Here is a 24,508-nt window from a genome sequence, read left to right on the forward strand (position 1 = left end):
TTATTTTTACGCATTTAATCAGAGCAAAGCAGAACACAGGTTGAGTTTCCATAATGGGTGCCATTTAAGATACACAAGACAAAAAACAGGAGCTCAGCAAATTCGAATCTTTGCATTTTTCCATTCTGTAAAATAAACTTATTTTCTGTTGTTCAGCTGGCTGTACGCCGATTCTTGTCTGTTATGCAGCTTCTGAAAAAGTAAAGAAGTGCTAGAGATGTAAAACATTATTTGTGCAAAGAAAACATACTCCAATTGAAAATATGATATAATTAAAAAAAAATTAAAAAGTCAAATACATAAAGTAAACATGTTCTTTTAAAGCTCAGTGCAAAAGTCCATTTTAATTTATGCATACATATAATTTATATACTATATACTTCCCTAATGATATTTGCTATACTTCCTGCAATGGTTACTTTGCATCTTTGCACCAAGACCACTTCATCTCATTGAAGTGGTCTGGGTGCAGTGTCCTGCTCCAGTTATCCCTGCAATGTAAAAGCCAATCCCCGCTAGGGACAGGTTCAGGTAAGTAAAGTTATTTTTACCTGTCCTCTAGCCACCGGACCCCTGTCGCCATTAACGGGTCTTTGCGAATTCAGCAAAGTTCCAAGACGGTGACAGTGCCGCTTTAACTTTTTACATAAACTCGCCCTTAATATATAGCATATTGTCTCTAGGAATACTTTTAGAAATAAATACAGTTGGGCTGTAATAATACTTCTCTGCCCTGTAACCTGCCTTTTTAGGATTGTTTCTTATTAAAGTGTCAGGATGGTGATCTAATTAAGCTGAAACCATTCAGAATGTTAACATTCTGATAACTTATGCAAAAAAAATATTTAAAGGGATACTGTAGTGCCAGGAATACAAAGTTGTATTCCTGGCACTATCGATCCCTCTGCCTTCCCCCTCCGACGCGCCCCCCTCCCCAGTAAATAAAGTGTTAAAAACCCTTTATTTACTTACCTTATCCCAGCGCCATTGTCCCTTGGCACTGGGTCGAAGCTCCGCCCCCTCCGACCCGCGTGGAGGGAGGTCTAATGCACAAGCGCGGCAAATGCCAATCAATGCTTTCCTATGGGGAAAAATCTGATGCTGGAGGTCCTCATGTAGAGCGTGATTACATCCAGCGTCAGATAACAGACCAAAAGTCTGTTACGATTCCGGAAGCACCCCCAGTGGCTGTCTGGTAGACAGCCACTGAGGGCAGACGACTTAGTGCTGCAATATAAATGCTGAAATACACCCTGTTCCAAATTATTACGCAAATGATATTTCTCTCATTTACCTTAATAATTTATGTAAATAACAGTCAGCATAATTCTCATGTTATCAACTATTAAGAGTACAATTCAAATTTTATTGAACAAACCTCCTAATGATAACAGGTTTTTTTTTTAAACATAAAAAACGTATAATGCACTGTTCCAAATTATTACGCACAGTAAGTTTCAAAACACTTTATAGGTTGTAAAGAACTGAAAATTGTAATTTGTTGTGTTTGCAGCATATTTACTGAAATCAAAAGCTATTGCAATCAAACTTATAACAACATTTTAACTTTTTAAACATTTTAACAGGTCACGTTACATTTTAACATAGGACCCCTTATTTTTTTTTAAATTCTTTATTTATTCTAATACAGGACATCTTATACATAGCATATACAATAACATCAAGACATGTATACACAGGCATGTACGGTGGGTTGTTAGCATTTTACATTATCAACATGAATGCACATTCTGATATGTATACAGTACATAAGTTGAGATTGCGGAGTGCGTTTTTGCCTGTGTTACCCCAGGTAATTCACATCTTTACTTATCTCAAGACATCCCGTCTGGTGTTTTATAGTAAATAAAATATGTAACTACCTTGCAGTTGTTTGCCCTAAGAACAACTAGGAGTGCTATCTGTAATCTGTATCTTTAATCTGCTATCTGTAATCACAGTTGCTTCCATAACTTAGTTGTAACACTTTTGTATTCCCTTTATGCACGATCCTCCATTTGTGAGGAAGAGAAAGAATATAAAGGAAGAGAGGAACCAGAAAGAGAACATCCTCGAGAAACCGAGGAGGTAGAGTGAAATAATTAGGGGTGAGTGTGTGGGGGAAATTGATGGGGGGGAAGGCCCAAGGGGAGCCGCTTAATGATAGGTTTCTCAAGGAGTGTTTTGCTCATCCGACCTCACCTAGGACCCCTTATTTGATAGCAGCTTCACAAGTCTTGCATCCATTGAACTTGTGAATTTTTGGACAGTTTCTGCTTGAATTTGTTTGCAAGATGTCAGAATAGCCTCCCAGAGCTGCTGTTTGGATGTAAACTGCCTCCCACCCTCATATAACTTTTGTTTGAGGATGCTCCAAAGGTTCTCAATAGGATTGAGATCAGGGGAGGATGGAGGCCACACCATGACTTTCTCTCCTTATATCCCCATAGCAGCCATTGATGCAGAGGTGTTCTTTGCAGCAAGAGATGGTGCATTGTCATGCATGAAGATGATTTTATTACAGAAAGCATAGTTCTTCCTTCTGTACCAGGGAAGAAAGTGGTCAGTCAGAAATTCCACATACTTTGCAGAGGTCATCTTTACACCTTCGGGGACCCTAAAGGGGCCGACCAGCTCTCTTCCCATAATTCCAGCCCAAAACATGACTCCAGCACCGCCTTGCTGACGTCGCAGCCTTGTTGGAACAGGGTGGCCGTCCACCAACCATCCACTACTCCATCCATCTGGACCATCCAGGGTTGCACAGCACTCATCAGTGAACAGGAACTGTTTAAAATGAGTCCATGTATTTTTCTACCCAATGCAGCCATTTCTGCACGAACCCGTTTGTGCTCTGAATCAGCCACAAATCTTGTGGTGGAATCTCGGTAAAAATAAATTTAGTAGGCCGAGATTACCACGTGGCATGTGTACGTGCATATGCTGACGTATCGATCAGTTGGTTGCACGAGGCAAGATACGATCAGTAGTGTACGGAGCATGTGCAAGAATACAGGATGTAGTATTCCCCTCCTCCATTGTGCTGGACAGGCCATGCGGTCAAGCAGGAAGTTAATTCTTATTTGTATTGATTGGTCAAGAGAATGTGCGGGTGGAGCTTAATATGGGAGGAGTTATGTGCCTATATAAGGAGCCTGCACTATTGTCCGGGGCTCAGAACTTGCTGTATTTTGGTGACGTTAGTCCCTCTGAGTCCCGATCGGTGATCCAATAAAGAATCTCTTCCTTCCTGAAGAAACCTGTGTCCATCTCTCTGTGCTTTGCTTCCGTCAGTTTCTCCGGTATCATTTGGTGCATTGGCCGGGAAACTCATCGTTCAACGGTAGCTGACAGGCAGAGGCGTGAGACGGTCTATCTTTGCCCACGTTCTCTACGGCTGCACCCCTGAACTTCTGCGTGGACCTCCCTTCGTCTCGGCGCCACTGGTCTGTTGTCCAGGAGATCATCGGCCTCTACGTAAGAAGTGCTGGGGTGTCCCCGTCGATGAGTGTGAACTCAGGTTCAAGAACGAGGAGGTAAGACAACTGCTGTTTTAGACGGCAGACCCACTAGGGGTATACCGATTGTGCGGTAGGCCCATAAGGGGTTATTTGTGTATGGAATCTGCCCCCTCTGTCGGAGGGAAGGAGCGAAGGCGCACCGCTCAATCGAACGCTCTTTAGTCAGACCGTTTGATTTGGTTAGTCAGGCGGGGTCCTGTGTAAATAGCCCTAGCCGGACACCGGTGTCTTGTCTAGACTAGCGTTCTAGGGTGTATATTACGTTCGCTAGGTCGGAGGGACCGGGAGACTAAGCGGCGCCTGTGTAAATTCGGTTCGCTAGCTCTCAACCTATCTTGGCTAAGTGGGAAGGCGTGTAAATTTGGAACCCACTAGATTTTTGATAGTAATCGACTAAGAGGCGCCTGTGTAAATTCGGTCCTCTAGCTCGCTATATGTGGTGCTTGGGCAGTGTGGCTAACCAAAACGGGTGTACATAGTTTTAGGTCGTCCATTCAAGGTACTGGCCAATAGTTTAGTTGGGAATTGTAAATGTGTTAAAGATTGTTTAGTAAAGTGTATATCTTGTTAGATAGCGCGAGCTCAGCCGTCTAGCGAGAGTGTTAATAGTGTGTTGCTGTATTATAGTGCACGGTACCATAACCCTGTATATTTACTGACACTGTATATAAGTACTAATCATTGTCGTCCATTGCATGTTTAACACCATAACCACTAATAATTGTATTGTGACCTTAAATTGTGCTTTGACCTATGCTAACCGTACTGTAACCGCTATTTGTAAAAGACGATGTTACTGGGGTGTGTTATAGACGGGTAATTCGTATATAGAGAATTATAGCGTGGGTGACTGTATAGTTTCGCCAAAGGGCATAATATTGTTTATCTAGTGACTGGTGTAACAGCTGTGTGTGTACGGGAATTCCCTGAGTGTTTATTGTGTTATTGTGTACGTTTCACTTGGTAACCGTACCACGTGGTGCTGTTGCCAGAGGAAACGGGTGTGACTGTTGAATAGTACGCGTGTATAGTATTCGTTGTCAACGACGTTCCATTGATAAGTATGGGCGCGTCGCAGTCAACGATTCCGGATCCCTTAGGTTGTATGGTGAAGAATTTTAAAAAGGGATTTAAAACCTGTGATTTTGGGGTTAAAATGTCTCCTGTACGTTTGGTCACTTTGTGTACTAGGGAGTGGCCTACTTTGGTTGCGGCATGGCCGCCACGTGGCAGTTTGGATCCAACTCTGGTACAGCGCTTACACGTGGCTGTATCAGGTAGGCCTGAACTTTACGGGCAGTTTCCTTATATTGATTGTTGGAGACAGGCCGTAAATGACTCGCCAAAATGGATCCAGACGTGCCACGAGGAGCAGTGTCGCCTCATGGTGGCTAGGACTTGTTTGTCCACTAGGACTGGTGTTAGGCCCATTTTGGACACGCCCCCTGAGTCCGAGATCCCTTTGCCGCCCCCTTACTTTCCTTTAAGAGGAAGTGACGCAAATGCAGGAAGTCCTGCACCCCTCCCCTCATTGCCCTCATCCACTTCCGCTTCCTCCTCCAGTACAGAATCCACCCCCTCTCGTACTAAATCTCCCCTTCCGGAATCAGAGCCAACCCCCATTAGATCTGAATATCCTGATTTGGCGCCACTTCAGACTTCCGGTCAAGCTTCTTCTAGCTCGGCTCGAAGTGTTTTATTTACTACCTTTTCCCAAAACCAAGCTCCCACATCCTCATGCCCTATTTCTCCCCGACTGGAACCCATAACTGACGCCCCTCCACGTAGCTCCATACAAACCCGACAACTGACCGGTACCCAACAATTAAAACATTATCAGATGCCTCTTCGTCTGAATCCCGGGTCAGCCTATATCGATGCCGCAGGTCAAATGGCACATGCTGACCCAGTCTTCGTATATGTCCCGTTCACGACAACCGATCTCTTAAATTGGAAGACCCACAATTCCTCGTATACTGAGAAACCACAAGCTATGACCGATCTGTTCACCTCAATAGTTCAGACACATAACCCGACATGGGCTGATTGCCAGCAGTTATTAATGACTTTGTTTAACAATGAGGAAAGGACAAGGATTAATCAAGCGGCCATTAAAGCGCTAGAGGATAGAGCCCGTGCTTTGAATCAAGCCAATCCAGCAGCATGGGCCGCAACACATTATCCCAACACCGATCCCGACTGGAATGTAAATGGTGCTGATATGGTTCAGCTCAGAGCCTATAGAGACGCTATAATTGCTGGCATGAAAGCCGGAGGAAAGAAAGCCATTAATATGTCGAAGACAGTTGAGGTGATTCAGAAAAGTGATGAAGCGCCCAGTGTCTTTTATGACCGATTATTGGAGGCATACCGCTTGTATACCCCCTTTAATCCGGAAGACGCAGATAATTCCCGAATGGTGAACTCCGCCTTTGTCAGCCAAGCTTACGGAGATATTAAGCGCAAGCTACAGAAGTTAGAAGGGTTTGCAGGAATGTCTATCACCCAACTAATGGAGGTAGCGAATAAAGTGTATATGAACAGGGAAACAGAAAGTAAGAAAGAGGAAGAGCGCAAGATGCGTAAAAAGGCTGATATGCTAGCGGTAGCGATCGCAGGCGTAGATAGACGGGGCCCAGATAGAGGCGATAGTAGATGGAATAGGGAGCCTTTGAGTAGGAATCAGTGCGCGTATTGCAAGGAAGAAGGGCATTGGAGGAACGAGTGTCCACAAAGAGAGCAGTACGAGAGAGACCAACCCAGGGCAGGTTATGGAAACTTTAGAGGCAGAGCGAGAGGTAGAGGAGGCCCCGGAGGGAGTAATGGTAATAGAGGGAGCAATGGGAACAGAGGAAGTGTTAGGGAAGATAGGTATTTCCCAGCAGCGCAAAGGTCCCGCGATAGAGAAGGCAGGGACTTTGTAGGATTGGCTGACACGGTCATGGAGGACTATTGATACCGACCGGGCTCCATCCCCCTTGGTCGAGCGGAGCCTATGGTCGATGTATCAATAGGGGGAAAAAGGAGTGCGTTCATGATCGACACTGGTGCTGAACATTCAGTGGTGACTAATCTAGTTGCTCCTCCATCTGGAAGGACTATTACTGTAATAGGAGCAACTGGAAGAAGTGCTGAAAAACCGGTTCTTAAAAGTCGACTCTGTACATTGGGAGGCCACGTAGTAAAACATCAATTCCTTTATATGCCTGAATGTCCAGTCCAATTGCTGGGACGTGATATGCTATCTAAGTTACAAGCGCAGATTACGTTCCTACCAAATGGAACAACATCCTTAAAGTTTAATGGACCTTCAGGTATTATGACATTATCCGTACCAAAGGAAGAAGAGTGGCGACTTTATACAGCGTTGACTAGCCAAAACCCTAGGAGTGATGAGTCCTTATTCAACATACCAGGAGTTTGGGCAGAGAACAACCCACCAGGACTGGCCCGCAATATTCCACCTATTAAAATTGAACTAAAACTTGGGGTTTATCCAGTGAGCCTAAGACAATATCACATCCCGCAGAAGGCTAAGAAGAACATCCAATCTTATCTGGATAAGTTCATACGGTATGGTATCCTAAAATTCTGTACTTCCCCCTGGAACACCCCATTGCTGCCTGTTCAAAAGCCCGGTACAGATGAGTATCGACCTGTGCAGGACTTGAGAGCAGTCAATGATGCGGTTGTTAGTATACATCCAGTTGTACCCAATCCATATAACCTGCTTGCTTTAATTCCGGGCGGGGCTACTTACTTTACAGTCTTAGATCTCAAAGATGCCTTCTTTTGCCTCCGAATTGCCGCAGAAAGTCAATGTATCTTCGCTTTTCAATGGGAAAACGCTGTAACGGGCTCAAAACGCCAAATGACCTGGACAAGACTGCCCCAAGGGTTTAAAAATTCACCTACCCTATTTGGTTCAGCTCTAAGTCAAGATCTACTGGATTTCGAGTCCATTCCAGGAGAGTGTGTATTGTTACAGTATGTAGATGACTTGTTGATAGCAGCAGTTACAAAAGAAATATGTCAGCAAGCAACGCACAATCTACTACACATTCTCTGGAAGGCAGGATACAAGGTGTCTAGAAAGAAGGCTCAGTTGTGTTTGCCAACTGTCAAATATCTGGGATTCCATATCTCTGAAGGTCAAAGAATTATGGGGCCAGAGAGAAAAGAAGCTGTGTGCCAAATACCGATACCCAAGAATAGAAGACAAGTGCGAGAATTCTTGGGGGCAGCAGGCTTCTGTAGGATATGGATTCCCAGCTACGCGATACTGGCAAAACCTCTGTATGCAGCTATCAAAGGTACAGAGCACGACCCCTTCTTATGGACTCAAGAACAGCAAACGGCATTTGAAGATGTGAAGAAGGCTTTGATGAGTGCCCCAGCATTAGGTCTACCTGATCACACACGACCATTCTACCTGTATGTACATGAGCAAAGAAGAATGGCTGTGGGAGTATTGACACAGTACTTGGGATCATGGCAAAGACCTGTTGCCTACATGTCTAAGCAACTGGATGCAGTGGCCAGCGGACTTCCACCTTGTCTAAGAGCTGTAGCTGCAGCCGCCCTGCTAGTAGCTGAAGCCGATAAACTCACTCTGGGTCAAGAACTTTATGTACGAGTCCCACATGCAGTACAGACGTTGTTGGATTACAAAGGAAATCATTGGTTTAGTAACAGCCGTATGACCAAGTATCAAGCAATGTTGTGTGAAAACCCAAGAGTGCATTTAGAGACTGTAAACACCTTAAATCCAGCTACCCTTTTGCCACAACCTACTGAAAGTCAACATGATTGTTTGGAAGTAATGGATGAAGTATTTTCAAGTAGACCAGATCTTCGTGATTTTCCCATCCAGAACCCCGATGTTCAATATTACACTGACGGCAGTAGTTATGTGAAAGAAGGGATCCGATATGCAGGATATGCAGTAACAACAATAGACAAGGTGATAGAAGCTCGGCCACTGGCGAAAGGAACATCAGCACAAAAGGCAGAATTGATAGCACTGACACGAGCGTTACAATTGGCTGAAGGTTTAAGAGTGAACATCTACACGGACTCCAAGTATGCGCTTTTAACCACTCATGCCCACGGAGCTTTGTATAAAGAAAGAGGACTATTGAATTCAGAAGGCAAAGAAATCAAGTATGCAGCTGAAATCCTACAACTATTGGAAACAGTGTGGGAGCCGAAAGAAGTCGGTATCATACATTGTCGAGCGCATCTAAGAGGAGATGGTGATGTAACCAAGGGAAATCGGATGGCAGACAGTACAGCTAAGCGTGCCGCTGAATCGGGAAGACAGGAGTATGTGGGGCATATAGCTGCCCTTATACCAACTCCACTGTCTCAATGGACTCCAGTTAATACAGCTCAAGAAGAGGAGTGGTTAAAGACTGAACCTGGAAAGTATTTGGAGAACAAATGGTATCAGTTAGAAGATGGAAGAATAGTCATTCCAGCATCACTAGCGGTAGAAATTGTCCAAAATTATCACAACGGGACACATTCTGGGAGAGACAGCACAGAAGAATCTCTCAGAAAACATTTCTACATACCAAGATTGTCCAACTTGACTCAGGCCATTGTACGAAGATGTGTGACGTGTGCTAAAAATAATGCAAGACAAGGACCAGTAAAGCCACCAGGAGTCCAGTTTATGGGGGGACTCCCCATGTCCGATTTACAAATTGACTATACAGTGATGCCTAAATCGGGTGGACATCGTTACCTGCTGGTAATTGTGTGCACCTATTCAGGCTGGGTAGAAGCATGTCCTACTCGTACAGAGAAAACAGGAGAAGTTGTGAGATTCCTGTTACGAGAAATAATACCCCGATATGGACTACCCTGCTCTATAGGATCGGACAATGGTCCAGCTTTTGTTCATCAGTGCCTACAGCAACTGACTCATATGCTTGGTATAAAGTGGAGGCTTCATACTGCATATAGACCCCAGAGTTCTGGTAAGGTAGAGAGAATGAATAGAACTATTAAGAATCAGTTGGCTAAAATGTGTCAGGAAACCCAACTTAAGTGGAACGTTCTCTTACCCATAGCTCTATTGCGAATCCGCAGTACCCCTACCAGAAGGATGGGCCTCTCTCCTTTTGAAATCATGTATGGGCGACCACCTCCCGTACTTGGTAACTTAAGGGGGGATTTGAGTCAGTTGGGAGAAGGAATTACCCGGCAGCAGGTTGTAGAGTTGGGTAAGGCTATGGAGGAGGTACAGAAATGGGTACAAGATAGATTACCTGTGAATATTTATCCCCCAGTTCATAGTTACCACCCAGGAGATCAAGTGTGGATTAAAGAGTGGAATAATGTACCGTTAGGGCCCAAGTGGAGAGGTCCTTATGTTGTTCTTTTGTCTACCCCTACAGCGATAAAAGTAGCCGAAGTGACTCCGTGGATACATCACTCCAGGGTTAAACCAGCAGCAGTCGATTCTTGGCAAGTTACAGCAGATCCAGAGAATCCCTGCAAGATCCGGTTAAAACGCACGACTCAGTCGGAGTAACGAGGAACTTTGTGGATTACAAATTTTATTGTTACAGAGATTTGGTGAAGTGAGTGTTTAGACGGCCATAATAAAGCCTGTCCGCTCACCGACGTATAGTGTATAAGCCAGGAAAGTCTCGAAGGGACTCCTGTGAAGACGAGCAGAACTCCATTCCCTGCAGCCCTTACATCCTGGAAGCTGAGGTGCCTTCGCACGGACGAAGACTGAGGATGACGGCGAAAGATGTGTTCTTGATAATGTTTATTTATGTGTATTTTTATATTCAGGAAGGTAGAGGTACCGACACTCCTAGCTGTGAGGTATGCATTAAGACTACAAGAACAGGTAACCATATTTCCCAAACCCTAATTTGGCATTCACAATACGAGTGTAAAGGAGATGTATCAAGATGTAGATACCTAAATATAGAATATAGTGTGTGCCATTTAGGAGTAGGAGAACCTAGGTGTTTCAGTCCGGAGTATCAACCTCGTACAATTTGGTTGACTCTCAGGAATGGAGATCCTCAGGGGACCCTAATTAACAAGACGGTGTTAGAATCCGTACATTCTTTGGGTGTTCTGCTATTTGATGCATGTAAGGCGATATCAAGTGGTAGAAAGCCGTGGAATGTATGTGGGGATCTTAGATGGGAGAGGACGTATGGGTCTAACGATAAATATATTTGTCCCAGTAGTAAAAATAAATATGTGAGTCCTAGATGCCCAAATAGAGATTATAACTTTTGCCCATATTGGTCTTGTGTGGGGTGGGCAACTTGGGGACAGACAGTAGACAAGGACATGATAGTGACTAAGTTGCCTACCAGCCCATATTGTAAGTCTATGGAATGCAATCCAGTCCATATACTTATAAATAACCCCGACAAGTTCTTAGACAAGTATGGTAATTTATTTGGGTTTCAAATATATGGGACGGGTTTAGATCCTGGGACAGTATTGTTTATAGGGATAGAGACTGATACGGTATCCTCCCAGACTCATCAAGTATACCATTCCTTTTATGAAGAGATGAGTATAGATCAGGGATAGGCAACCTTTGGCACTCCAGATGTTGTGGACTACATCCCCCATAATGCTCTTATACCCATGATGCTGACAAAGCATCATGGGAGGTGTAGTCCAAAACATCTGGAGTGCCGAAGGTTGCCTATGCCTGGTATAGATAATAAGATCCCCCATAATGCTAAAAACCTGTTCATCGATTTAGCCGAAAGTATTGCCGGTAGTCTTAATGTTACCAACTGCTATGTGTGTGGAGGTACTAACATGGGAGACCAATGGCCTTGGGAAGCAAAGGAGGTAATGTCCGGTTCTGAGGCAGTTGACCAATTAATATCTATACAAGCCGATTATCATATGAGTGTTAGAGGTAAATCTGAGTGGAGATTAAAGACCTCCATCATAGGTTATGTTTGCATAGCAAGGAAAGGAATGATGTATAATACTTCTGTAGGAGAATTAACTTGTCTAGGGCAAAAAGCTTATGATGATGATACAAAGAATACAACTTGGTGGTCGGCTTCAAATGTCTCAGAACCATCTAACCCGTTTGCTAGATACGCCAATTTAAAGGATGTGTGGTTTGACCTATCTATCACATCTACCTGGAGAGCCCCAGCAAATTTGTACTGGATCTGTGGTAAGAAAGCCTATTCGGAGTTGCCACAGGACTGGGAAGGGGCATGTGTGTTGGGTATGCTCAAACCATCCTTCTTCTTGTTACCTATTGAAACAGGTGTTAAAGTGTATGATGTGAATCATAGGAAGAAAAGGGGACCCATAGAGATAGGCGCCTGGGAAGATAATGAATGGCCTCCCCAGCGTATTATAGATTATTATGGGCCAGCCACGTGGGCAGAAGATGGTACCTTTGGTTATAGAACCCCTATTTATATGCTCAACCGTATTATAAGATTACAGGCGGTGGTTGAGATCATTACTAACGAGACATCACAAGCGCTCAATCTTCTAGCGAAGCATAATACCAGGATGAGGACAGCAGTCTACCAAAATAGATTAGCCTTGGATTACCTTTTGGCAGTAGAGGGAGGTGTATGTGGGAAGTTTAACCTGAGCAATTGCTGTCTTCAAATAGATGACGAAGGGCAAGCAATAGCTGAGCTTACTAGCCATATAGTTAAACTAGCGCATGTGCCTACTCAGGTATGGAAAGGGTACAATCCGGGTAGTTGGTTTGGTAGCTGGTATGAGTGGTTTGGAGGGCTTAAGGCAGTGGTAGGTGGAGTCCTACTGATTTTAATGTTGTGTCTACTCCTGCCGTGTCTTATACCCTTAGTGGTTAGGTCTGTGCAAAGCCTGATAGAAAATATAGCAGAGAGGAAGGCTGCTGCACAGATAATGGCAATTTATAAATATGAGGCTCTAGATCAGGGAGAACCAATGCAGGAAGATGAGTGTTGAAGATTCACATCATAAAATAAGTCTGGTCTGGTTCAAGGTGACTTGCGGTGTATGCAAACTAAGGTTAAGTGATGCCTCAAGTAATTGTGAAATATCAAGAGGCATCAAAGGGGGGAATGTGGTGGAATCTCGGTAAAAATAAATTTAGTAGGCCGAGATTACCACGTGGCATGTGTACGTGCATATGCTGACGTATCGATCAGTTGGTTGCACGAGGCAAGATACGATCAGTAGTGTACGGAGCATGTGCAAGAATACAGGATGTAGTATTCCCCTCCTCCATTGTGCTGGACAGGCCATGCGGTCAAGCAGGAAGTTAATTCTTATTTGTATTGATTGGTCAAGAGAATGTGCGGGTGGAGCTTAATATGGGAGGAGTTATGTGCCTATATAAGGAGCCTGCACTATTGTCCGGGGCTCAGAACTTGCTGTATTTTGGTGACGTTAGTCCCTCTGAGTCCCGATCGGTGATCCAATAAAGAATCTCTTCCTTCCTGAAGAAACCTGTGTCCATCTCTCTGTGCTTTGCTTCCGTCAGTTTCTCCGGTATCAATCTCTTACTAGTGCGATGATCACGCTTAAGTTTTCATGAAATATCTAATGTTTTCATACCTCGTCTAAGGCATTGAACTATTTCACTCTTTTCGGCAGCAGAGAGATCCTTTTTCTTCCCCGTATTGCATGAAAATGGTGCTCTCCTTTAGTAGTTTTTCCTTAAATTGGGCTCACCTGGCAATCTAATTATCACAGGTGTCCGAGATTGTTTTCAGTGATCAAAAGAACTCTGAGACACAATGCCATCCATGAGTTAAACTGAAAAACGAAATATTTAATCTTTGTGACACTTAAATAGCATTTGCATAATAATTTGGAACAGGGTGCCTACAGTGTCCCTTTAAGCCCTTAAGGACCAAACTTCTGGAATAAAAGGGAATCATGACATGTCATGTGTCCTTAAGGGGTTAAAGGAACACTCCAATGAAAAAATATATATATAAAATGTTTTACAATTTAGTAGATATACTCCCAACGAAAAAAACACATTCACTTAATTATGCATTTTTTTCCCCCACTGGCGGTATATCTAAAAACAGCTTGCAAAAGTTGCAGATCTCTTCCTGAAGCCTTTGCAAGCTCTCCCTTCTTCTTCCCTAGCCAGGTCCAGCGCTTCCATAAGGTGGCTCAGGCAGTCGCATTAGTACACACTGGCCCAGGTGGGGCAATGTCCGAGTGACCGGCATGAGGTCCTCTCCTGCTAGTCACATTATGTAGTGTGGCCAAGCTCCAGCATCTCTGTCCAGCATACCGCAGGCTATGTGGAGGGTGCGGGGATATGAATCACATCATATCTCTGCTATCTGTGGAGTACACTATGCGGCTGGTGCTTAGTGATGGGACTTGGCTACTGAATTGGAACTCCACAGATCACAGAGCTGGACAGCATACTTCCCAGGGACCTGATTCCACAGAGCTGAGATGTAAGTATGTAATTGTTACTGCATGTATGACTGCCTATATGTATGTCTCTGTATGACTGTGAATGTATTCCCATCTGTATGTCTCTGTATGACTGTGTCTGTATTTATCTGTATGCCTTTGTCTGTATGACTCTGTGAGACTCTGTAAGTCTCTGTAAGATGTCTCTCTATGCCTATCTGTCTCGGTATGCTTGTGTCTGTATGTATCTGTATGATTGTATGTCTGTATGTCTCTGTATGCCTGTGTATGTGGGCCTCTGCATGTCTATGTATGACTGTGTCCATATGTCTTTGTATGCCTTATTCTGCCTGTATACATGCGTCAGTATGTCTCTGTATGACTGTGTCTATATCTGTGTTTGTATGTCTCTATTTGACTGTGTCTGTATGTCTCTGTATGACATTATATGTATGTCTCTGTATGATAGTGCCTGTATGTTTCTGTAAGACTGTATGCCTGTGTTTGTATGACGGTGTACCTGTATGTACAGATTGTATGACTGTGTGCCTGTATGACTGTGTTTGTTTGTTTGAGTGTATGCCTTTTATAACTGTTTGTCTGTATATCTTTGTTACTGTGTGCCTGAATAATTGTTTCTGGGTGCCTGTATCTTTGTGTCTTTGTACATGTATGTATTTGTGCATGTATATCAATGTCTGTATGCCTTAAGAGGAAAGAGACACACAAAGGGGCACGGGGGAGAAAGAGATACACAAGGGGGGTTGTAAGGACACACAAGGAGGTGTAAGACATAGAAAAGGGGGGATAAAATACTCTAAAAGGTTGTAAGACACCAAAAGTGGCAAAAGAGGGTGTGGCAAACCCCACTAAAAGTACCGAAAGGACTATAACACTTCCTGGCTTTCTGTTCTCCCTCCCCTCTATAAAAGTCCAGCAGGCACATATCTCCCGTCTATTCGTGCACTATTTCCGAACGAGTCAGCAGGACTTTTATGAGTTCACCCTGGAACTCCAGCTTGGCCACACAGACCACCTTGTCCTGGTTAACTTGGCATTCAATTTTTACCCTTTTCCCAATACCCCAGGAGAGCGCTTTTTGGAGGGGAGCTACTAGGTGGGGGGAGGAACAATCGCGACCTATGAGCCAGGGGGAGCACACCTTTCACAACTGTCCAGAGACCCTGTTAAACACTAATACCTTTAAACACCTGTAACTTTTTTGGCAGGAAACCACGCCAGCGGTTGGTCTAAACTTTAACGGGGTGACATTTCTACAAAACTCACGGATCAGAGCACTATTTGAACGGCATGTGCGCTCCATTGAGAGCTATCTGGGGATATAAAACTTGTGGGGGTTCATAACGGTCTTCTATGTGTTTTCGGGATTTTACTGTGTTCGGCTCTCTTTATCCAGGACATAATTGCCTTACCAGTCCTTGACTCAATTATCTCCCAGACACAGAGACGCCTGGTTGGGATCACTGTATAAGAGAATGGAGACCCTATGCTGGGGGTCTGAGCATAAAAAAATGCATTCTGAGCAATAAAACCAGATTACTCCCAGAACGATGTCTTGTCTGGTTACTGGGGGGGGGGGGGGGGAGAAATATATTTAAAAACGGTTTCAAGAGAGGTTAGCAGAGGCAACCAGTTGGGTTATCAGTGGTCCTCTACAGAGGGTAAGATATTCAAAAGAGGGGATATGAAACACTAAAGGTGGCAAGAAACTCAAAAGTGGGTTACAATCACACAGGTGAAGATGCATTTTTTTGGGTGGGGGGGAGGTGGGAGGCGGCAAAATGCATCTTCGCCTGTGTTGCCAACAATACTGGTACTGATAAAAACAATAATAAAAAAGGCTGCGCCACAGTCAATAATATAAGATAAAAGTATGCAAAAGTCAGATTAAAAAAAAAGTCCAACTTGTGTGTCCTTACGAATGGTCTTTAGTGCAATGGTGAGGTCTTCTAATACTGTAGTGGTTCCACTTTATATAGAAGATAAAAATTATTTCATTTGATAAAGTCTGTTGACGAAACGCGTTATGGAAATTTAAATATTGTGTATTTTTATATATATTAAAGTATTTTGGTAATTTGTTTGTGCTAATTACCTTTTTTATAGACACATAACCTTTTTTACCCAGGCTTTTATTATTTTATTTATTTTTTGATTGGTTTTAAAAAAAAACTGGAAAAAACCCTTGGAAGTTTCCTGTACTTAAAGAAATCCTAGGTGGGGATCAATCCACCCAAGCTGACATCACAGAGCAGTCGGTCTGCTCTCCATTTGTAAGTACATTTTTTATTAATTTTATTGACACTGTTATACAGTGAGCACTATCGGCTGTCTCTTTTATCCCGAGAATTGGACATCAGTGACGGAGAGGGACCCAATATATATCCCATAAGCGGGGATTATACCGCTGTATGCGCTTTACTCTAGAGCTGGACATAAGCTCTGGCAAATGTGAGTTTTCTACCACTATTTCTTTTACGTCCACATTTGAATATTACATATTGCACTATTGGTTGTCCCTCTCTTTTTTATCTTCTATATAAAGTGGAACCACTACAGTATTAGAAGACCTCACCATTGCACTAAAGACCATTCGTAAGGACACACAAGTTGGACTTTCTTTTTAATCAGACTTTTGCATACTTTTATCTTATATTATTGACTGTGGCGCAGTCTTTTTTATTATTGTTTTTATTTGTCTTGTCTTAAAGGGTCTGAGGGATTCCCTTTTAAGGGTTGCTGCCTGTAAGTTAACCAGCGCTGTCTCATTCTTTTATCTTTTTTATCATTATCTAATACTGGTACTGACCCTGTCTCTAGCCCAGAATTTCTTTGGCTGTCCAATCACAGATTTCCTAATACAGCTCAATAAGAAATGTTTGCAAGGCAGGTCATTTAAGCAATTTCCTGCCTATTGATTTTAGCTCAAATTAACTAAACAGCAAGGAAGTAACAGGATCAGTTGGACCAATTTCTATTGAATTCTGCACTTTTTGTAAAATGAAAAAACAGGACACACAAGTGATTTAGCTGTCTGGAGGGTCCTTTCCACTGTTAAATGCTCATGTGAGCAGTTGAGAATGTTCTGTTACACTTGCATGTTTGCCCATTTTATCCAGTTTTATACAGGAAAGTTTTAAGATACGTTTCCACAGGATCATCTCTATTCATGTAGAGATTCCGACTATGACACACAAGTAAGAAAAAAAAAAATATATTATTAGTATAATATAAGAGAGTCAACTCTAATTTATATGAACTGCATTATCTGCCCATAACCTTCTGGCCCTGAGATAGGAGAAATTAAAAAAAATCCCTGCTTTCTCATGCTCTTGCAGAGAGAGGGGTTGTGGGAACTTAGAAGGGATGTGGGGGGACAAACCTAAACTTAAAGGGAACCTATAGTCACCAGTACAACTATAGCTTAATGTAGTTGTTATGGTGTCTATAGTCAGTCCATGCAGACTTTTTGTTGTAAACACTGCCTTTTCTCTGACATTGCAGCCTAGGAAGACCTCCAGTGGCCACTCCTCAGATGGCTACTAGAGGTGCTTCCTGGGGAAGTGCTGCATGGTATGTCATTCAGTGTCTCCACCCTCTGCATGGAGACGCTGAACTTTCCTCAAAGAGAACCATTGATTCATGCATTGAAACATAGAAGCATAGAATGTGACAGCAGATGAGAACCATTCGGCCCATCTAGTCTGCCCAATTTTCTAAATACTTTCATTAGTCCCTGGCCTTATATTATAGCAAGGATAGCCTTATAACCATCCCACGCATGCTTAAACTCCTTTACTGTGTTAACCTCTACCACTTCAGCTGGAAGGCTATTCCATGCATCCACAGTAAAGTAATACTTCCTGATATTATTTTTTAACAATGCTAGCATTTCCTGCTGCTCTATTACATTGTCTGCCTACCTTTAAAAGTCATCTGAAATAATCACCCCTAAATCCCTTTCCTCGGATGTTAAGGTTAGGACTCTATCAAATATTCTGTATTCTGCCCTTGGGTTTTTACGTCCAAAATGCATTATCTTGCACTTATCCACATTAAACGTCAGTTGCCACATTGAGGAGATGCTGATTGGCCAGGGGTGTTTGGATCCGCCCCCCGCCTATATTGTTTTGTCTTTAATTTATTTTTATGCTGGCAAGGTTTTTTCCCTTACCTGATATGGGTCCTCATTTTGGATCAGCATTTGTTTGTCAGATGCTGCAAAAAAAAAAAAAACTTGATCAGACACAGTTATTAATCATGGGGAAATTACAGCAGCTGCTGCAATATAGTAAACCAAAGAAATGCAATCCATTTATAATATAGTACACACAGGTCATGGTCACTTCACGCACACAATATCAGTGCATGCATGACAGTCATGTAACATGCTTAAACATTTTTTCCAATATATGCTCATATTGTCAGTTTTAGCACATATCCCAAAAAAATTTTATAACACTGATGGCTACCCTTTGGCACTGGTCTTGACAACTGGATTGCCTAAGGCTAGCCTGCACATAAATATAGGCCCAGATTGACCTTCGGGCAAATGTCTGAAGAGACATGATAGCTTAGACATATGCCAAGGCAGACTGGGGACATAAAATGATCTTCAACCCGCCCATAAAGGGCTGATGCTACTGGAGCGCCAGTCCAAACGGGGCACTCTAACCCTTCATGGACTGGTGCGAAGATAAAATACTTCCTGACTGGCCTTGCCAGTGCACTCTAATCTTGGGTCATCAGGAGGTTGTAGTACACGTGAACTGCTCCTGCACTGCATGCTCTAACCTCAACATAAGTGTTCTAAACGTGGCAGAGGCACAGACCATAATTCTCTGCCCACCGGACCAACAGGGCTGTGTTTGAATCATGCTGGTTCTGCCCCTGATCTGCCTCTTTGTCAGTCTCAGCCAATCCTATGGGGAAGCACTGTGATTGGATCAGGCTATCACATGTCAGCAGACTGCTTGTTTTTCCTGAGTCTAACAGCATGCAGATTTACAGCTTCTGGCTTGAATACAGTAAGATTTTTACTATATTTATGGAGGCATGAGGGGCCCAGGGGGGCTAGATGGTCGTGTTAACACTATAGGGTCAGGAATACATGTAGTTGCACTATAGTGTCCCTTTAAGGTTAAGGATATTGTTTTAAAAAGGACATATATTGATTGTGGCATGCTGTGTCAAACTCTACTGCTATCTGACCAACTGTTGCTCAGCCTAACTTGCTTTCTGTTGTGATTGTTCTACTGCAGCAGTAGACAAGTTAGGTTGAGCAGCAGTTGGTCAGATAACAGTAGAGTCTGACCGATCATCGTTTTTTCTAAAAAATAAAAATAAAAAAAGCAACAACAATACTCCTGAATTAAAAAATATATAATTAACTTTCATTAAACATAACTTTAAAAAATATATATGATAAAATGTAATGACAGTTTTCCTTTAATAATGTTTTAACTCCCCCAGACCACACATACCAACTCTAAACAATTCCCCCCCCCCCCCACACACACACACAAACTACAAAAAAATCCATATCCACACATCCACTGCTAACCCTCTCAACACAGACTCAGAAACATATACATACTATAAACCGATGTGATTCCCAAACATAAACTAATCCACACACCCACACAAACAGGCCCTATCCAAACACACACCTTCGACAAACAGACCCTCTAGATCTAGATACAAACATGCATGCGTACACACACACACACAATACATACAGTCCGTATCCACACACACATAGCACACCACAAACATACAAACACACTACAAATTAGCCATTAACCCACACACACATTACAAACAGCCCCACACTGGAAACAACCGCTGACTCCTCTAACACACACAGTATGCATCATTTAAATACACAGGCCAAATGTTTGTTCCAGTCCAGCACTGTACAACATTCCACATCATCTTTCTGAACGAACATAGAACAGGCTTTTTACTAAGCCCAAACTATCGCAACATGCCATGTCCATAAATATAATTTTAAAACATAAATATTATACAATTTTACAACACATCACAAAAAAACACTCAATGGAAGGGATTTATCAAAGCAAAAATCTGGTTCTACTCTGCTAAATAATACCAATATGGAAACCAAAAGAATGTCTCAACATTTAGCACTTTTTATCCACAATAGCAATTGTTTTGCTTTGATAAGTCTTCCCAAAAAGGGTTTATAATAAATAAATAATTAAATTCTAATCATTACATATTTTAATCATGCATCTTCTCACCTCTAGCTGGTCTTCGGGTCTCTGATCCAGAAACAAAATATACAGCCAGGGCAATGAGGACAATCATAATTACATCAGCCACGAGGAACCCAGAGATTGTTCCAGTGTTCACCTCAATGCAGTTCTGGCACACTAATTGAAGGGCATAGGTACAAAAAGAACAATAATTATTGGAGCGATGTGAGCATTCTTTTCACTTTATGGCTTCCTGTCATTATTTCTTGTGTTTTATATAAATATTGTAAGATTGTGATATTCTGTCATTGTTAATGTATACACTTACATAGGGCTTGTTTACACGGTTATCTGTATCTTTACCAAAAAATGCCAATCACTAAAATAGACGACACTAGTGAATAGTTGCATTTCTCGTGTTACAAAATGTAATGTGTACCAACTAGTAGTGTCTGCCCAAAGTTTTAATGTCTCCTGTAAACATTAATATGAGCGTCTAAATGCTATTTACCACATGGGTTCCACACTAAACAGTATAAACATGCCACCTGTACCTATCTGTACCTACAACTGCTTCATTTAGGTAGTTGCTTCTTTCTTTGCTACTGTTTCTTGGCCCTTGGTTGTTTAACTCAAGCCTTGTTCTGCATGGTGTATAGGTGTGATGACAAATTGCAATCACATATTATTCCAAGAGAGATAGGAACCGCTATTCTTCACCTTAAGACCACAAGGTGAAGCTGAGCCAAGGGTTGGCATAACTCCACATAGCAGTAGAAAAAAAAGGAAGGTCTGGTCACTCAGAGTTAATATCAAGCTTGACAAAGACCTCGGTTATGGATCGAAAGTTGCTGCTTGGCTGTTACACTTTATTCTGTTAAATCTGCCTATTGTGTTACCCCTGAGTGCCTTTGTTTTTATCTTTCAGTCACATGACTTTTAGTCTAATCACCTGTTTAAGATTATGTTTGTCCCTTCACGTATCTACATTTTTCTGTCACATTTGATTTGTATACATTTTGACAAAACGCCCAGAACATAGGATTAAAATGTTACTTCTACGTATAAAACAGTCAAACTCTTAGGCCTTGCAAACGTAGGTAATGTTCCAAACTGGTCAGTCTATCCACCAATCTCTTCTAGATTTCTGGACTTTGTTTTCAAAAATATTTTTTCACTTTACATTACTAGTTTTTCTCACACATTATTATTGTTTATATATTATGCAGCTCTTTATTGTTATTCACTAGTAGTCACTGAGGACATATGGTCACTTAGTAGCATTATTTCTCTTTGATAGCCACATGGTTACACATGCACACACACCACTTACAATTTTCAGACTCAGTATCCAATCATTCCCAGCACATTCTGCAGGACCACTGGTGAGTCTCTTATTATTTTCTATTATAAGTTGTATTGGTTTATTAAGTGATTTACAAAAAGACGCTGAACGCCAGTGCTGCACACTGTACAACACTGATATAGGAAGCACCTCTAGTGGCCATCTGAGTGACCGCCACTAGAGGTGTTACTAGGCAGCAATGTAAACAATTCATTTTCTCTCAATAGGCAGCGTTTACAGTGATCAGTCTGCAGGGACAGGCTATAGACACCAGAACCACTACATTAAACTGTAGTGGTTCTGCTGATTATAGTGTCCCTTTAAACAAGTTTTGCAAAACCTAAAAGTGTGTACATGTCATACATAGTTCATGACCACATGGCACATGCACCAAGGACAATATATTTATTTATTTTGTCAGCAAACATGCAGTTAACTTTTGCTGACAAAACATAAATATATTGTCCTTGTTTATAATATCCTTTATTGTTTTCAATAAATACTTATTAAAATTTGGAAAGTAAGGAATAGGAAAATATTAAGGGCTACTTATTAAAAATGTCACAGATGAAGAGTGCATGCGCAGAGTATAGCTTTTATAGTGTCCTGGTGGAGTTGCCATGGCAAGGAATTGGAAAATGAACCTTTCTCAGTAAGACACGTTATATATGTATTCATTCACATTTAATGTCATATACACACATTACATTGCATATAGCGCTGGATAAACCACAAGACAAAAGGTTTGTTAATTTACCTGGCTGGTATTGGCAGGCACAAGCTGCCTCTTCCCCTTCCTCAAGAATCTTTTGCCACTTAGCAAAGCCTCGCCATGCTAGTCTGCGCTCATTGGCTGAGAGCTTCTCAGCTCATGAATCAGGCTCTGTAAGGCAGTTAATGGAGTTAATGGAAGCTCCTTACACCTGGTGGGAACCCAGCAGACATCTAGTAGGGTCAGGTAAAGTGTCAACCCATTCTTAAAAGGATTGACTACTTACACCAGGAGGCTGCCAGTGCTGTAGTGATTATGGTGCTTGGAGTTTTCCATTAAAAGCATTAGAAACATAGAATGTGACGGTAGATAAGAATCATTCGGTTCATTCTAAATACTTTCATTAGTCCCTGGCCTTATCTTATAGTTAGGATAGCCTTATGCCTATGCTACGCATGCTTAAACTCCTTTACTGTGTTAACCTTTACCACTTCAGTTGGAAGGCTATTCCATGCATCCACTACACTCTCAGTAAAGTAATACTTCCTGATATTATTTTTAAACCTTTGCCCCTCTAATTTAAGACTATGTCCTCTTGTTGTGGTAGTTTTTCTTCTTTTTTAATATAAAAAGTAAAGTCTCAGTAAAGTAATACTTCCTTAAAGAGACAAATTGACACATCAGGAGGGGCAGAAAACATGTTTAAACTTCCTTTTACATTGAAAAAGATCTGCAGGTTAATAACGAAAATGTGATTTGTCAGGAATCCAATGTGAATTCTAACAGATTTTCCAGTTCTAGGTCTAAATAGCCAAACTGAAAACAGCAGAATTTGATATTTTTTCTGATCTGGCTGATTCTGGCTATTGTGACCTATAATTTGAAATTCACTTGTAATTAATTTTGAATACACAACAATTCAAACTTTAGAGAATAATTCTCTGAGAGTCAGTGTGAACTCACTTCTAACATAGACAGTAAGACTCAGAACTTTCTCATCGTATTTACAAGAGTAGTATCCTCGAGGATCGTCCCATATGGAGCCCAGATCCAGTTTCTGAGCGCCGTCCATGTCATCTATAATTTCATTGTCCAATAACCATGAAGTTGCATTCTTAGGACACTTCAGGTACAGTTTTCCATTCAATTCTTCAACTACCAAGAGAAGCCAAGAGCAGTTAGAAGAGACAGGATAAAATACAGTGGGCCAAGCATTTATTAGACTGATCGTTCCAGCAAATGACATATTAATGTGGTTCGCATTTTTACCAAACATTTCTTCAAAATCTTTCTATTTGTTGAAAAGATCGTTTTCTAAAATGTTGTCCTTTCTAATGTTGGTGCTAACGAACTGATGTTAATACTTTATCAAAGACATTTAATGCTGTGAATTGCTGCAGAAAATTGCTATAGCTAAAGCAAAATGAGAACTTCCGCTTTAACTTTATGGAGAAGACAGAAACCCCAAATTTGTAGTGGTTACGTTGCCTGGACCACCCCTTTTATTTTCCACAATTCTCTCTGCCCATATAATTGTAGTAGTGATCAGCTCTCTATACAGATAAATAATTGTCAATCAACATTCTGGATTGACTGTTTTTTTTTTTTTGTAAATCTTTTTATTAAGCAATCATATGTCATATACGGTAATCAGTATGATTAAACAGGTGAAACTCGCAGGTTTCTATCAACTGTAAGGTAAACAGTAAGTCAAAATGCAGAGGTCTCAGCATTAGTGTTAGCATGGAGGCTCGCAGGACTCCGTATGAAGAAAGAATATCTTAAGTGTGAGATGAAATAGTACAATAACATGGTTCACGGGAGAAAGGTAACATACAGGATGACATTTTCAGGGTAAGCTGGAAGTATCATACAATACAATGAAATGTCGTTAACTGTTGCGTATCGTTATTAGGCACAGTAATCTGGAAGCTTATCATAATCATATGCGGTGTAGGCAGTGCCAGAGGTACAAGACAGGGTGAAAGCGTTAGATTGGGAAGTCGAAGGAACAGACCAATAGGTGTCCCGCCAATCCCTTTCTACTGTGGACTCCCGGGACAGCGTTAGGTTCTCAGGAAAGTCCCTGGAGGGTGGGGGTAATCATAGTCGAGAATCTAATTGGGTGTACCCATGGTGCGCACCTCCATCTCCATGTTATAAGCGGGTCCGATTACGGTCTCCCTTCCCAACCCTCCCAGCAGAGCCTGTGATACGCGAGTGTCCCAGTATGCAGTTGACCTGTTGTCCTCATTGATAGTGTAGCAAGCTCGCGTTGGTGCATATG

At 42.0% G+C, this 24,508-nt stretch overlaps 1 protein-coding gene across 1 annotated transcript; it reads right to left on the bottom strand.

Annotated features, from left to right (window-relative positions):
* Positions 1-24,377, bottom strand: LOC134576893 (T-cell surface glycoprotein CD3 gamma chain-like). The gene is made up of 5 exons (XM_063435571.1): positions 24,353-24,377; positions 23,185-23,376; positions 20,210-20,341; positions 18,121-18,164; positions 1-192 (listed from the first exon to the last, which is right to left on the bottom strand). The coding sequence occupies exons 1-5, from the start codon at positions 24,375-24,377 to the stop codon at positions 139-141; spliced, it is 447 nt and encodes a 148-aa protein (XP_063291641.1). The 3' UTR covers positions 1-138.
* Between the last annotated feature and the right edge of the window lie 131 nt (positions 24,378-24,508).

This window comes from Pelobates fuscus, chromosome 11 (assembly GCF_036172605.1).
Source record: "Pelobates fuscus isolate aPelFus1 chromosome 11, aPelFus1.pri, whole genome shotgun sequence".
Classification (NCBI taxonomy): Eukaryota; Metazoa; Chordata; class Amphibia; order Anura; family Pelobatidae; genus Pelobates; species Pelobates fuscus.